This window comes from Molothrus aeneus, chromosome 30, assembly GCF_037042795.1.
Source record: "Molothrus aeneus isolate 106 chromosome 30, BPBGC_Maene_1.0, whole genome shotgun sequence".
In the NCBI taxonomy this organism is placed as follows: Eukaryota; Metazoa; Chordata; class Aves; order Passeriformes; family Icteridae; genus Molothrus; species Molothrus aeneus.
Window position 1 is genome coordinate 1863474 of NC_089675.1, and position 14413 is coordinate 1877886.

Here is a 14413-nt window from a genome sequence, read left to right on the forward strand (position 1 = left end):
GGCTCTCACAACTCCTCAACCCCTTTGTGCCTCTCACAGCTCCTGAATCCCTGATGGCTCTCACAACTCTTAAATCCCTTGGGCTCTCACTACCTGTATGCCACCAACTCCTCAATGCCTTGTGGCTCTCACAACTCCTAAATCCCTCGTGTCCGTCACAGCTCCTAAATCCCTCATGCACTCACCTGGTGCCTTCCAGATCGAACACCTGTACGGCCTGACTGTCTTTGAGAACTACCTGTACGCCACCAACTCGGACAACGCCAACGCCCAGCAGAAAACCAGCGTCATCCGCGTCAACCGCTTCAACAGCACCGAGTACCAGGTGGTGACGCGGGTGGACAAGGGTGGAGCACTGCACATCTACCACCAGCGGCGCCAGCCCACAGGTGGGACCCTCACTTTGGAGCAACAGCTCCCTGGTTCCTCTGCCAGGGGTTTGGGTGGGGTTTTAGGAGGGGTTTTGTTCGTGGGAAGGGTGGTCAGGGATTGGGAGTTCCCGTGTCTGGGGCTGTGCAAGGGTTGGGTGGATGTGGTTGGGTTGATGAGGTGGGCATTGGTCACAGGTTGGACTCAGTGATCTTGGAGGTGTTTTCTGACCTCAGGGGTTTTGGGATTCCTGCTCCCCAGAACATTCTGGGGTGCCCCTTTTCCTGCTAGCACCGTGTCTCTTCCCGTGAGAGCTGCTCCACGTGGTTGATGGATCATGGAGATTACAGAGATGTGGGATCTTAAAATGCAAATGTGGCGTCTTAAAATATTGATGCTCCCTCACCACCGTCTCTGGTGGTGTGCAAGGACTGAGTGGATGTGGCACTCGGTGCTCTGGTCGGGTTGATAAGGTGGGGATTGGTCACAGGCTGGACTCAGTGATCTTGGAGGTCTTTTCTGACCTCAGGGATTTTGGGATTCCTGCTCCCCAGGACATCCTGGGGTGCCCCCTTTTCCTGCTAACTCCTGTGAGAGCTGCTCCACGTGGTTGATGGATCATGGAGAGTACAGAAGTGGTGGGAGCAAATGTGGCATCTTAAAATATTGATGCTCCCTCTTCCTCTCTGTCCCCACTGCCAGCACGTTCACCCTGGTGCTCCCAAGCACTGAGGGAATTCCAAGGAGCTGAAAGGCTCCAGTGCTTCACCAACCCCTCCCTGCATCCATCCATCCCTGCCTGCTCCCCCCCCTCCCCAGCACCTTCCTGCAGTTAATCAATTTACTCCTTATAAATCCTCTTAGTGTCTGCAGCCTACTCGGCATTTTCCAGACTATAAAATGAATCAGGAGGTTTCTGAGCAGGGAAAGGAGCGTGATTAAGGGGCTCTCTGGCTGTCCCCACTCCCAGGGCTTGTCCCACTGGTGCAGCAGGATTGGGCAGCGTGTCCACGTGGCTGTGGTGGTGTGCTGGGACCTGCTGGCTTCTCCTCAGGGATCCTTCCCATGGGGAAGTTCTTTCCCATCTCTGTGCTGAGCTCAGCCTTTTCCTGACTGGCTGGGAGCTCCTGGGAGGAACGAGTTTCCCTGCAGCCCAGGGAGGACCCATGAGAGCATCCCCATGTCCCTGTGGTTGCAGCCCTGTCCCCCTTGTGCTCCCTGTCCCCCACTGTGAGAATCTACAAAATCAGAGGGTTTTGGGAAAGCTGCAAAAGGCAGGCTTCAGAGGCAGTGGAACTGTGATTAGAGCTAAGCAGCAGTTATGAGATAGGTCAGCAGAAAAATTATTTAAAAAGTAGAAAAGCAAAGACAAATAGAACAATGGTCTGTGTATCAATGCTTGTTTAGAATAACTCCCTAAGCTACAGAAAAGTTTATCTAGCAAGATATTAGGGAGGTTGAAGCTTAATAATGGAGCTCTGTGCGTTGTGTTTTAGGGCTTACAAGCAGGTATTGTATTCAAAATAAGCAAGCATTGTTTTAACCAAAGGTGCTTATTACTGTTTTAACAACAGTGCTTATGGTGATTGGATAGAGCTACTGTCAATGTGCTTTTGCTTTGTGGGATTGGTCAAGAAGCTTTTAAAGCAAGTTTTAACATTAAGTTCTTGGTTTGCTGCCTGAGATGTGAGCTGCTGGCATCTTCCCATTGTCATAACCATGGAATGAGACTGATGCTGAAAAATAAAACAGCTCAAGGCAGGTTCCCAGCAGTCCTGTCCCGTTGGTGATTTGTACACAGCCCCCGGCCAGCGATACCCCTCGTGCTGCCTGTGTCCCCAGGGTCCCCAGCAGCTTCAGCCCCTCTCTGTGTTGCAGTGAGGAGCCATGCCTGCGAGCCAGATCAGTTTGGGAAGCCAGGAGGCTGCTCTGACATCTGCCTGCTCGGGAACAGCCACAAGAGCCGGACCTGCCGCTGCCGCTCCGGGTTCAGCCTGGGCAGCGACGGGAAATCCTGCAAAAGTGAGTGCTGGCTTTCCTGGGGGAACCTTTGGGGTGAGGGGCTGGGGACACGGGCTCTGCGTTCCCTGCTGTGACCCCACAACAGCCCCAGTGCCACCCCCTGTGTCCCTGTCTCTCCACAGAGCCCGAGCACGAGCTGTTCCTGGTGTACGGCAAGGGGCGTCCTGGCATCATCCGTGGCATGGACATGGGTGCCAAGGTGCCAGATGAGCACATGATCCCCATCGAGAACCTCATGAACCCCCGGGCGCTGGACTTCCACGCTGAGACTGGCTACATCTACTTTGCTGACACCACCAGCTACCTCATAGGGCGCCAGAAGATCGATGGCACGGACAGGGAGACCATCCTGAAGGATGGTGAGTGGCCAAGGGGCCTGGCCTTGCAGGAAGGATAATAAAATTATTACCATCATAATAATTTAATAGTAATAGTAATAGTAATAGTAATAGTAATAGTAATAGTAATAGTAATAGTAATAATAATAATAATAATAATAATAATAATAATAATAATACCATTAATTTATATATATAAATTGATATATCTAATATGAATTAAAATAGTTTATAGTAATTATAAATAATATATAGTAATTAAGATAGAAATAAAATAAAATAAAATAAATACATTATAGTAATTTATATATATTTATATATAATAATAATTTAATAGTAATAATAATAGTAATCTATTTATATAAATTTATGTATAATATAAATAATAATAATTTATAGTGATTAAAATTAAATTAAAATAGAATAAAAATTATAGTAATTTATATCTATAAATTTATATCTATATTTATATATAATAATAATTTAATAGTAAAAATAATAATAGTAATAGTAATTCATATATATAAATGTATATATAATATAAATTATAATAATTTATAGTAATTATAAATAATATATAGAAATAAAAATAGTAATATATATAAATTATATATTTTTATATAATAATAATAATTTATTAGTAATAATAATAATAGTAATACTAATAGTAGTAATAATAATATAATATCATCATATAGAATATATATCATATAGAATATATATAAATATATATAATCGTATTATAATATTGTCATAATAATATAATAATTTAATAACAATAATAATGACAATAATTGTATAATAATATCATAATATCATATAGAATATATATATATATAATATAATAATATTATCATAATAATGATAATATTATATGATAATATGATTATATATATTATATGATATTATCATAATAATAATCATCTGCCTGAGATACAAGGAGCTTAATGCCCAGAATATTCAAACAACTGTTAGCTCAGGGTGATCCCACTTGACATGTCTATGGTCCAAATTTTCAGTAAATTTAGCATTTCATAAAATTTTCTCTGTTCAAAGAGCAGCTCTAGCAGACTTTCCCATGGCTGTCCATCATTCCCCTCAGTTTGGGTCAGGATTGGGCACCTTTGGGGCTGTTGCTTCCACTTTTCACCTCCTGGCTGGTGACAAACCCACTCCAATTTTCCCCCACAGGCATCCACAATGTGGAGGGGATCGCTGTGGACTGGATGGGGAACAACCTGTACTGGACAGATGATGGCCCCAAGAAGACCATCAGCGTGGCACGGCTGGAAAAGGCTGCCCAGACGAGGAAGACTCTGATTGAGGGGAAGATGACGCACCCCCGTGCCATCGTGGTGGACCCCCTGAATGGGTGAGGGTGCCTGGGTGGGCTGGGCTCTCTGGTGGGGCCACAGGGATGTGGTTGGGTCTTGTCACAAGCTGTGGTGGCCAGGCCAGGGCTCAGCTTGGTGTCCATGGCAGGTGGATGTACTGGACAGACTGGGAGGAGGATCCCAAGGACAGCAAGAGGGGCAAGATTGAGAGGGCTTGGATGGATGGATCCAACCGAAACATCTTCATCACCTCCAAGACTGTCCTGTGGCCCAACGGGCTGAGCCTGGACATCCCAGCCAAGATCCTCTACTGGGTGGATGCTTTCTATGACCGCATCGAGATGGTTTATCTCAATGGCACCGAGAGGAAGGTGAGTGGGGTCTGGGACACTGATCACCCACAGCACTGGGGAGCTGAGCTCTGACCTCTCTGCTCTCCTCTTCCATCACCCTGTCCCTGTCCCTGTCCCTGTTCCTGTCCCTGTTCCTGTCCCTGTCCCTGTCCCTGAGTGCCCATCCCAGCTAACGGAGCCTCTCTGCTCTCCTCCCCTCCCATCACCCTATCCCTGTCCCTGTCCCTGTCTCTGTCCCTGAGTGCCCATCCCAGGTGACAGAGCCGCTCTGCTCTCCCTTTCCATCACTCTGTCCCTGTCCCTGATCACCCTGTCCCTATCCCTATCCCTATCCCTATCCCTATCCCTATCCCTATCCCTATCCCTATCCCTATCCCTGTCCCTGTCCCTGATCACCTTGACCCTATCCCTGTCCCTGTCCCTGTCCCTGTCCCTGTCCCTGAGTGCCCATCCCAGATGACAGAGCCTCTCTGCTCTCCCTTTCCATCACCCTGTCCCATCACCCTGTCCCTGTCCCCATCCCTGTCCCTGACCCTGTCCCTGTCCCTATCCCCGTCCGCATCCCTATCCCTGTCCCTGACCCTGTTCCTGTCCCTATCCCTGTCCCCATCCCTGTCCCTGTCCCTATCCCTATCCCTATCCCCATCCCCATCCCTGTCCCTGTCCCAGTCCCATCACCCTATCCCTGTCCCTGTCCCTGACCCTGTCCCTGTCCCTATCCCTGTCCCCATCCCTGTCCCTATCCCTATCCCTATCCCTATCCCTATCCCTATCCCTATCCCTATCCCCGTCCCTGTCCCTGTCCCAGTCCCATCACCCTATCCCTGTCCCTGTCCCCATCCCTGTCGCTGACCCCGTCCCTGTCCCTGATCACCCATCCCATCTAACATCCCCTCTCCTCCTCCTCCCCACGCGCACAGATCGTGTACGAAGGCCCGGAGCTGAACCACGCCTTCGGGCTGTGCCACTACAGCAATTTTCTGTTCTGGACCGAGTACCGCAGCGGCAGCATCTACCGGCTGGAGCAGGCCTCCAAGGCCGTCAGCCTGCTGCGCAACGAGCGCCCGCCCATCTTCGAGATCCGCATGTACGACGCCCAGCAGCAGCAAGGTCAGAGGTTTGGAGGGGCTGGGCAAGAGGCTGAGCTTCCCCCTGTTGTAGTCTGGTTTTATGCTTTGTGATGGTTTTGGTTTTGCGTCCCCGTGTTTTTCCCAATTATCCCAGTTTGTAGCCGCCCTCGCTTTACCTGTGTGATCCCTTTGATGAGATCATCCCCAAATCCCCAAGAGTGTCTCTAGACAACAGATAGTGTAATGCTTGCCAGACACATTCATTATTTTTTCATTTACTAGCAACTAGCGTTTAAATTCCATTTTACGCATCCATTTTTTATTTTATCTTGACTTTTTTTTTTTTTTGTTAAACAACCCAACCATATATTCCCCCCTTGTCCAAATCACTTGCCATCAATACATTTTCAATGAACCTTCTTCTATATTTCCTGCGTTCTTAGCCAATGGCTACCTTAGCAAGCTTGGTGGATATCAGCTCTTTAGTGATTATCAGCTCTCTTAGGATTCCAGCTCTTTGCTTGCTAAGGTGCCTGGCAGGCTGGTGGGGAAGCAGATGCTGCAAGAGAGGAGGAGAAAAACGTCCTGGGGTTCCACAGCGATGGTTTTATTGAGGGGTCTGTGAAGGGTTCCAGCAATGGCTCTTCTAACCTGAATGGGCTAAACCAGCCCCTTTTTATAGGGAATAAGGGGATCCAAACTTGTCCAATTGTAGGGGTTAAGGGAAAGTGACCTGTGGGGTTACAGAGATAAGCTGGGGTCCGAAAGGTGGAAGGCAGGAGCTTCTTTTGCTATTTCATCATGGCTTGGCAATTCCTATCTTCAAGCCTCGGTCCTCCATGGGGCCCTTGCAAGCTCAGAGCCTGCTATGCTTGCTCTCTGTCAATCACTCTGCATCCCATCCCCTCCCTCTAGGAAGCTTCAGTCCAGGACATCGAGTGATTAGCCAGAGGCCAGGGGTCAACCCCCCAGTTATTACCCCTTAGAGATCCTAAATGTCCATTCCCCCAATATCCATCCCTTAGGGTCACTTATTGGTTAGTAAAATGTTATCTACTTTTGATTTCCACCTCCCTTTAAATGTAACCTTGGCATTCCCCCACCTCTTTTTGTTGCCTTTTAGCCATCCCCATGCTCCTTGTTTTCCTTTCCTGTTCTTCATGCCCTGCCCTTCCAGCCCTCCCTCTTTTTTCTCACCCTAATTCCATCAGGCTCTGTGTCCCCATGGCCTCACCTGGTGTTTCCAGCTGCCTTCCAGCTGTGACTGCCCCCAGGGGCTGGGGGCTCCCAGCACCCCAGTGGGCCTGCAGGTGTCCCTGGGCACTGAAATGCCACCTCCTCACCCTTTCCCTCCACAGTGGGCTCCAACAAATGCCGTGTCAACAACGGGGGCTGCAGCAGCCTGTGCCTGGCCACCCCTCGTGGCCGTCAGTGCGCCTGTGCCGAGGACCAGATCCTGGGCTCAGACTCTGTCACCTGCGAGGGTAGGCTGGGACCCTTTTGGGGGCTCTCCCCATGGGATGCTGCACTTGATCACTTGGTTCAAATCCTGCCTGTGCTTTTCCTGTTGGCAGCCAACCCATCCTACATCCCCCCGCCGCAGTGCCAGCCCGGGGAGTTCGCCTGCAAGAACAACCGCTGCATCCAGGAGCGCTGGAAATGCGACGGGGACAACGACTGCCTGGACAACAGTGATGAGGCCCCCGAGCTCTGCCGTGCGTGATCCCTCCTGGGCAGTGGGATTTGGGCTCCTCCAGATGTGGAGGAAGTGGTTGGGGCAGGGTTGAGTAGCCAGGACTCTTCTGTCCCCTCTTCAACTCCTTTGGGGCAGCACTGACCCTGTCCCTGTGCCATCCATGCCCTCCTTTGGGGCAGCACTGACTCTGTCCCTGTCCCTGTCCCTGTCCCTGTCCCTGTGCCATCCATGCCCTCTTTTGGGGCAGTGCTGTCCCTGTGCCATCCATGCCCTCTTTTGGGGCAGTGGTGACCCTGTCCCTGTGCCATCCATGCCCTCTTTTGGGGCAGCACTGACTCTGTCCCTGTGCCATCCATGCCCTCCTTTGGGGCAGTGGTGACCCTGTCCCTGTGCCATCCATGCCCTCTTTTGGGGCAGTGGTGACCCTGTCTCTGTCCCTGTCCCTGTCCCTGTCCCTGTGCCATCCATGCCCTCCTTTGGGGCAGCACTGCCCCTGCTCCTGTCCCTGTCCCTGTCCCTGTCCCTGTCCCTGTCCCTGTGCCACCCATGCCCTCTTTTGGGGCAGCACAGGAGAGTTGGTTGAGATTCTGATGCCAAGTTTGAGCCTCCAGCCCTTTTCTGCCCCAGTTTTTCTCTTTGTTGGAGGGACGGGATGGGATGAGGATGGTTTTCAGTGTGTTTCCCCCCACAGACCAGCACACCTGCCCCTCAGACCGCTTCAAGTGCAAGAACAACCGCTGCATCCCCAACCGCTGGCTCTGCGATGGGGACAACGACTGTGGCAACAACGAGGACGAGTCCAACTCCACCTGCTCAGGTGAGGACCCTGCCTTGCCCTCAGGGAGCCTCAGGAGAGCCCGTGCTGAGCCACAGCCTGAGGTTTCGCAGTCTCACATGTGCCCCCACACCCTGGCTTTGCCCAGGGGGGTCGTTGCCCACCTTCCCCTGACACAACAAGGTACACTGGGCCATTAACACTGCATCTGTCCCTCCTGGCCAGCCCGCACCTGCTCCCCCAACCAGTTCTCCTGCGCCAGTGGCCGCTGCATCCCCATCTCCTGGACGTGTGACCTTGATGATGACTGTGGGGACCGCTCCGACGAGTCTGCCTCGTGTGGTGAGCTGGGACTGGGAGCTGTCTTGGTTTGGAAAGCCAGGAGTCTGCTAAGGAAGGCAGGAGCCTCCCCTGAAATGGAGAATATAAACCCTCCCCACCCCTCTGAATTGTTATAAATTTGAAATTAAGGGGCTCTCAGGCAAAAAAATGAGAGCAGGAAATAACAGTTCTTTAATAGGGAAAAGAAAAAAAAAAGGATAAAATAAACAATGCAGTGCACTAGAACAACACTGCCAGAGTCAGAACCCAACCTGACACCCGGTGGGTCAGGGTGTTGGTGTCAGTCCCATTGGAATTGTGGCTCAGCCCTCCTGCAGTGTCAGGGGTGGTTCTGCTGGAGCAAGGGGGATCTGTAGAGAAGGATGGATTCTGCCTCTGAAGATCCAGGGGAAGGAGAGGCAGCTGCTGTTCCTCTGGGGAATCCAGTGGAGAAGCTGTGCTGGTGTCTCAAAACCTCTGGATTATATCTGGATAGGAATGTTTGAAATCTCAGATTCTATCTGGGTAGGAATGTTTGAAATCTCAGATTGTATCTGAGTAGGAATGTTTGAAATCTCAGATTCTATCTGGGTAGGAATGTTTGAAATATCAGATTGTATCTGAGTAGGAATGTTTGAAATCTCAGATTCTATCCAGGTAGGAATGTTTGAAATCTCAGATTCTATCTGGGTATGAATGTTTGAAACCTCAGATTATATCCAGGTAGGAATGCTTGGCTCCTCCCTCTGGGCTCTCATCTCCCAATGGGATGCTGTAGTTCTTATCAGCCATGCAGTGACATTCAATAGCTGCTATCAGCAGATGTCCCCTCCTGAGGGAGGAGTGATTGTGAGCACTCAGAGAGACAGATAAAGCAAACTGCCCACTTGACAAAAGATAATCTGCGATACAAGTGGAAATAGAAAACATCCTGCATGGCAATCTGGAACAGGAGCACTGGGGGTGCTCCCCGGGGCTGTGAGGAGGGTTGGGGTGCACGGGAGGTGTCCCCTGGTGTGTGTTGGGCTGTGCTGATGGTGCCTCTCCCTCCCCTGCAGCCTACCCGACCTGCTTCCCCCTGACACAGTTCACCTGCAACAACGGGCGCTGCATCAACATCAACTGGCGCTGTGACAACGGTGAGGACCCGGCCCCGGCTGTTCCCCGGGGCATGGCGAGACCTGAGGAGGGGGTGCAGCCTGGCAGGGACCCCATTTGGGCAATTTGGGCCAGTTCTCAGCGTGTGCTGAAGGGCAGAGCCCCGAGGGGAGCCAAAACTGAGCCCATCCTGCAGCCCCCAGCCCCATACTTCCCTTGGCTGTGCTGGGGCTGCAGGAATAACCTGGCAGGGATTGTTCCAGACCTTGGCACCTTTGTAAGGTTTCCAAAAGCCTCCCCTGGTGCTGGAACAAAGTGTGGCATGGCCAGAGCTGCTGTTGGGGCTGAGCCAGGCCCTGCAGCCCCAGGGAGGGCAGGAGAGCTCTCCCATCCTGCAGACCCCAGCCCCACATTTCCCTTGGCTGTGCTGGGGCTGCAGGAATAACCTGGCAGGGATTGTTCCAGACCTTGGCACCTTTGTAAGGTTTCCAAAACCTTCCCCTGGTGCTGGAACAAAGTGTGGCATGGCCAGAGCTGCTGTTGGGGCTGATCCAGGCCCTGCAGCCTCAGGGAAGGCAGGAGAGCTCTCCCAGCCAGCTCCCAGCTGCCCTTGGATGTTTCCAGGGCCAGGCCTGGGACAGAGGGTTTGCCCCAAGGTTGATTTCCTTTCCCACAAGTTTATATCAGTCTTTGAGCCGCTCTGCCTTGTTGGCAATAATTACAATCTTCAGAGCAGGGCGGGACACGGCTGCCTGGCTGAGCAGAGCTGGGGGTGCTGACTCTCCCTGGAGTTTCCTGATCTCCTTTAGAGCTGAGAGATGGTCCCTTCTCCTGGAATCCCCCATTGTGGCAGCCAGGCCTTGATGTGGAGCCCCTCGTGCTGCTCTGAGCCTCACCAGGTGCCTGGGGCAGGAGCTGCAGCACCATGAGGGTACCCCAATCCTGGCTGAGCAGAGCTGTGGGTGCAGACTCTCCCTGGAGTCTTCCTGATCTCCTTTAGAGCTGAGAGATGGTCCCTTCTCCTGGAATCCCCCCATTGTAGCAGCCAGGCCGTGGTGTGGAGCCCCTCTTGCTGCTCTGAGCCTCACCAGGGTACCCCAACCCAGGCTGCCCCAAACTGGGGGTGCAGGACTCTCCCTGGAGTCTTCCTGATCTCCTTTAGAGCTGAGGGATGGTCCCTTCTCCTGGAATCCCCCATTGTAGCAGCCAGGCCGTGGTGTGGAGCCCCTCGTGCTGCTCTGAGCCTCACCAGGGTACCCCAACCCTGGCTGCCCCAAACTGGGGGTGCAGGACTCTCCCTGGAATCTTCTTGGGCTCCTTTGTAGCTGGTCCCTTCTCCTGGAATCCCCCATTGTAGCAGCCAGGCCGTGCCATGGAGCCCCTTGTGCTGCCCTGAGCCTCGCCTGCCTGGGGCAGGAGCTGCAGCACCACCAGGGTACCCCAACCCTGGCTGCCCCCCGCTCCCCCAGCACCCTCTGCTGCTTCTGGTCTCGCCTCCCAGGCTCTGTGTGTCCCTGTCCGTGTCCCTGTCCGTGTCCCGGTGTCTCTGTGCCACCCTCTGTGTTTGTCACCTGTGCTGTGTTGTGTTTGTCACCGTGCCCACGCTCCTGTCTGGTGGTTCTGTGTTTCAGAAAAAGATTGTGGGGATGGCTCTGACGAAAAGAACTGTCCAAAGCCTACCGGTTAGTGCATAGATCAACATGCACCAAAACCCCCACCTGAGCCCCCTGAGCCCCCAGACCTGCCCCCTCCAGGGGGCTGTGAGCCCTGGGGGTGCTGCTGGACACTGGCAATGCCCCCCTGAACTCTCTGGAAATGCCCCCTGTGCCTCTGGCAATGCCCCTGGTACCTCTGGTGATGCCCCTGGTGCCTCTGGTCATGTCCCTGGTACCTCTGGAAATGCCCCTGGTGCCTCTGGTGATGCCGCTGGTACCTCTGGTGATTCCCCCTGTGCCTCTGGCAATGCCCCTGGTGCTTCTGGCAATGCCCCTGTGCCTCTGGTGATGCCCCCTCCTTCCCATCAGTGCCATCATCCCCATCAGTGCCATTGTCCCCATCAGTGCCATTGTCCCCATCAGTGCCACCATCCCTATCAGTGCCATTGTCCCCATCAGTGCCAGTATCACCATCAGTGCCATCATCCCCATCAGTGCCACTGTCCCTGTCAATGCCAATATCCCCATCAGTGCCATTGTCCCCATCAGTGCCACCATCCCCATCAGTGCCATTGTCCCCATCAGTGCCATCATCGCTATCAGTGCCATTGTCCCCATCAGTGCCATTGTCCCCATCAGTGCCACCATCCCTATCAGTGCCATTGTCCCCATAAGTGTCATCATCCCAATCAGTGCCATCATCCTCATCAGTGTCATCATCCCAATCAGTGCCATCATCCCCGTCACTGCCATCATCCCCGTCACTGCCATTGTCCCCATCAGTGCCATCATCCCCATCAGTGCCATTGTCCCCATCAGTGCCAATATCCCCATCAGTGCCATCATCCCCGTCACTGCCATTGTCCCCATCAGTGCCATCATCCCCATCAGTGCCACTGTCCCCATCAGTGCCATTGTCCCCATCAGTGCCACTGTCCCCATCAGTGCCACTGTTCCCATCAATGCCAATATCCCCATCAGTGCCAATATCCCCATCAGTGCCATCATCCCCATCAGTGCCACTGTCCCTGTCAATGCCAATATCCCCATCAATGCCAATATCCCCATCAGTGCCATCATCCTCGTGCCCATCCTGAGGCACCAGGAAGCAAATCCCCTCGCCCAGTCTCAGGTGGGGCATCCACAGTGGATCCCTGTGGTGGTCCCCAGCCCGTGCCCCCTGTGCCAGGCAGCAGAGGCTGCATTGCCAGTGTCCAGGTACCCTCAGACCAAACCTCCCCCTCAAACAGCGGGCATGGGGGTTTCCTCCAGACAATCTGACCCCCCCAATTGGCTGTCCCAGCACCCCCAAAGGAGCTCCCATCCCCCAGAGTGGAGCCCAGGCTCCCCCAGGTTCATGGCTGATCTATGCAGTTTCTGTGTTTCATTTTCTCTGTGTGCTGCTGGTGCTGTGGGGTGGGAGGGCCGGGGGTCTCCATCCTATGGTGGGGGTCCCACCACCAGCACCGATGGGCTGCTGTCACCCCCACGTCCCCTCTGTGGCGTGGTCTGTGCTGTCCCCCGTTGTTCCAAGGGGTCTTTGCTGTGCTCCCTCCTGCCAGCCCCGTCCTGGCTGGGCTCCTGCTGACCCCCCTGGCCACCCCCCTTCCCTCTGCAGACAACGACTGTGGGGACAACAGTGACGAGGCCGGCTGCAGCCACTCCTGCTCCAGCAACCAGTTCAAATGCAACAGCGGGCGCTGCATCCCCGTGCACTGGACCTGTGATGGGGACAACGACTGTGGTGACTACAGCGATGAGACCCACGCCAACTGCACCAACCAGGGTGAGCCCCAGCACGTGGGAAACGCCCCCAGCCACAGCCATTGCCCAAAATGCAGGGAGTTCTGCAGCTTTCTCTGGCCACACTCAGTGCCCAGATCCCCCTCCTGCCCAAAATTCATGGAATTCTGCAGCTTTCTCTGGCCACACTCAGTCAGTTCCCAAATCTCCCTCCTGCTTCTAGGCAGGGAATTCTGCAGCTCTTTAGGGCCACACTCAGTGCTCAGATCCCCATCCTGTGTCTCTGGGTGCCTCCAGCTGTTTCTCTGCTGGCTGAGTGGTCCTGCTGCTGGTCCCCATCCAGTCCTGGAGCCCCAGATCCCCCTCCTGTATCTCTGGGTGCCTCCAGCTGTTTCCTTGCTGTCTGAGTGCCTGGTTCCCATCCAGTCCTGGAGCCCCAGATCCCCATCCTGTGTCTCTGGGTGCCTCCAGCTGTTTCCCTGCTGGCTGAGTGGTCCTGCTGCTGGTCCCCACGCAGTCCTGGAGCCCCCCAGCTCCACGGGGTGCAGGCAGTGAGCTGTGCCCTCCCCACAGCCACACGCCCACCTGGGGGCTGCCACACGGACGAGTTCCAGTGCAGGCTGGACGGGCTGTGCATCCCCATGCGGTGGCGCTGTGACGGTGACACGGACTGCATGGACTCCAGCGACGAGAAGAACTGCGAGGGGGTCACCCACGTCTGCGACCCCAACGTCAAATTCGGCTGCAAGGATTCAGGTGAGAGCTGGGGGGGCGAGGGGATCCTCCCTGGGGGGTGCTGGGATGATGGGGAAACACAAACAGCCGACCTGTGAATCCATCGTGATCCTGATGGATGGTGGCATCCTCAGATCCCTTCTGCTCTTCTCTGAGGAATGGGACACACTTTGGTGGGTTGGGGATGAGGGTGGAGGGACACCAGTTCTGAGGCTGACCTTCTGAGCCTCCAGGCCCTCCCTGACCTTTTGGGGAGCCCTGAGCTACTCAAACACCTCCCATGTCCCCCATGTGTGGGATAACACCTGGAAATGCCTGGAGACACCAGTTCTAGAGCTGACCTTCTGATCCCCAGGCCCTCCCTGACCTTTTGGGGAGCTCTGAGCTACTCAAACACCCCCCATGTCCCTCATGTGTGGGATAACATCTGGAAATGCCTGGAGACACCAGTTCTAGAGCTGACCTTCTGAGCCTCCAGGCCCTCCCTGACCTGTCCCATCCAACTTTTGGGGAGCCCTGAGCTGCTCAAACACACCCCCATGTCCCCCATGTGTGGGATAACACCTGGAAATGCCTGGAATAACTGGTTCTGCTCTGCTCCCTTCCCACCCTCTCCCTTTCAGCGCGGTGCATCAGCAAGGCCTGGGTCTGTGACGGGGACAGCGACTGCGAGGACAACTCCGACGAGGAGAACTGCGAGTCCCTGGTGTGCAAACCCCCCTCTCACACCTGTGCCAACAACACCTCCATCTGCCTGCCCCCCGAGAAGCTCTGCGACGGCTCCGACGACTGCGGCGACGGCTCCGACGAGGGCGAGCTCTGCGGTGAGCACGGGGCCAGGCGCGGGGGACGCGGGGCGACCCAAGAGTGGCACCGGGAGGTGACAGCCGTGTCCTGTCCCCAC

At 53.9% G+C, this 14413-nt stretch overlaps 1 protein-coding gene across 5 annotated transcripts in view; it reads left to right on the plus strand.

Annotated features, from left to right (window-relative positions):
* LRP1 (LDL receptor related protein 1) overlaps positions 1 to 14413 on the plus strand; it is a 117511-nt gene that overhangs the window by 51481 nt on the left and 51617 nt on the right. For all 5 annotated transcript variants that reach the window (XM_066567613.1, XM_066567615.1, XM_066567614.1 and 2 more), the window contains exons 9-22: positions 200 to 389; positions 2248 to 2391; positions 2514 to 2750; positions 3921 to 4101; positions 4212 to 4434; positions 5337 to 5526; positions 6845 to 6970; positions 7061 to 7201; positions 7874 to 7999; positions 8183 to 8299; positions 9337 to 9417; positions 12650 to 12817; positions 13348 to 13530; positions 14133 to 14333. In XM_066567613.1, coding sequence (XP_066423710.1) covers positions 200 to 389; positions 2248 to 2391; positions 2514 to 2750; positions 3921 to 4101; positions 4212 to 4434; positions 5337 to 5526; positions 6845 to 6970; positions 7061 to 7201; positions 7874 to 7999; positions 8183 to 8299; positions 9337 to 9417; positions 12650 to 12817; positions 13348 to 13530; positions 14133 to 14333 — 2308 coding nt within the window. The remainder of the gene's footprint in view (positions 1 to 199; positions 390 to 2247; positions 2392 to 2513; positions 2751 to 3920; positions 4102 to 4211; positions 4435 to 5336; positions 5527 to 6844; positions 6971 to 7060; positions 7202 to 7873; positions 8000 to 8182; positions 8300 to 9336; positions 9418 to 12649; positions 12818 to 13347; positions 13531 to 14132; positions 14334 to 14413) is intronic.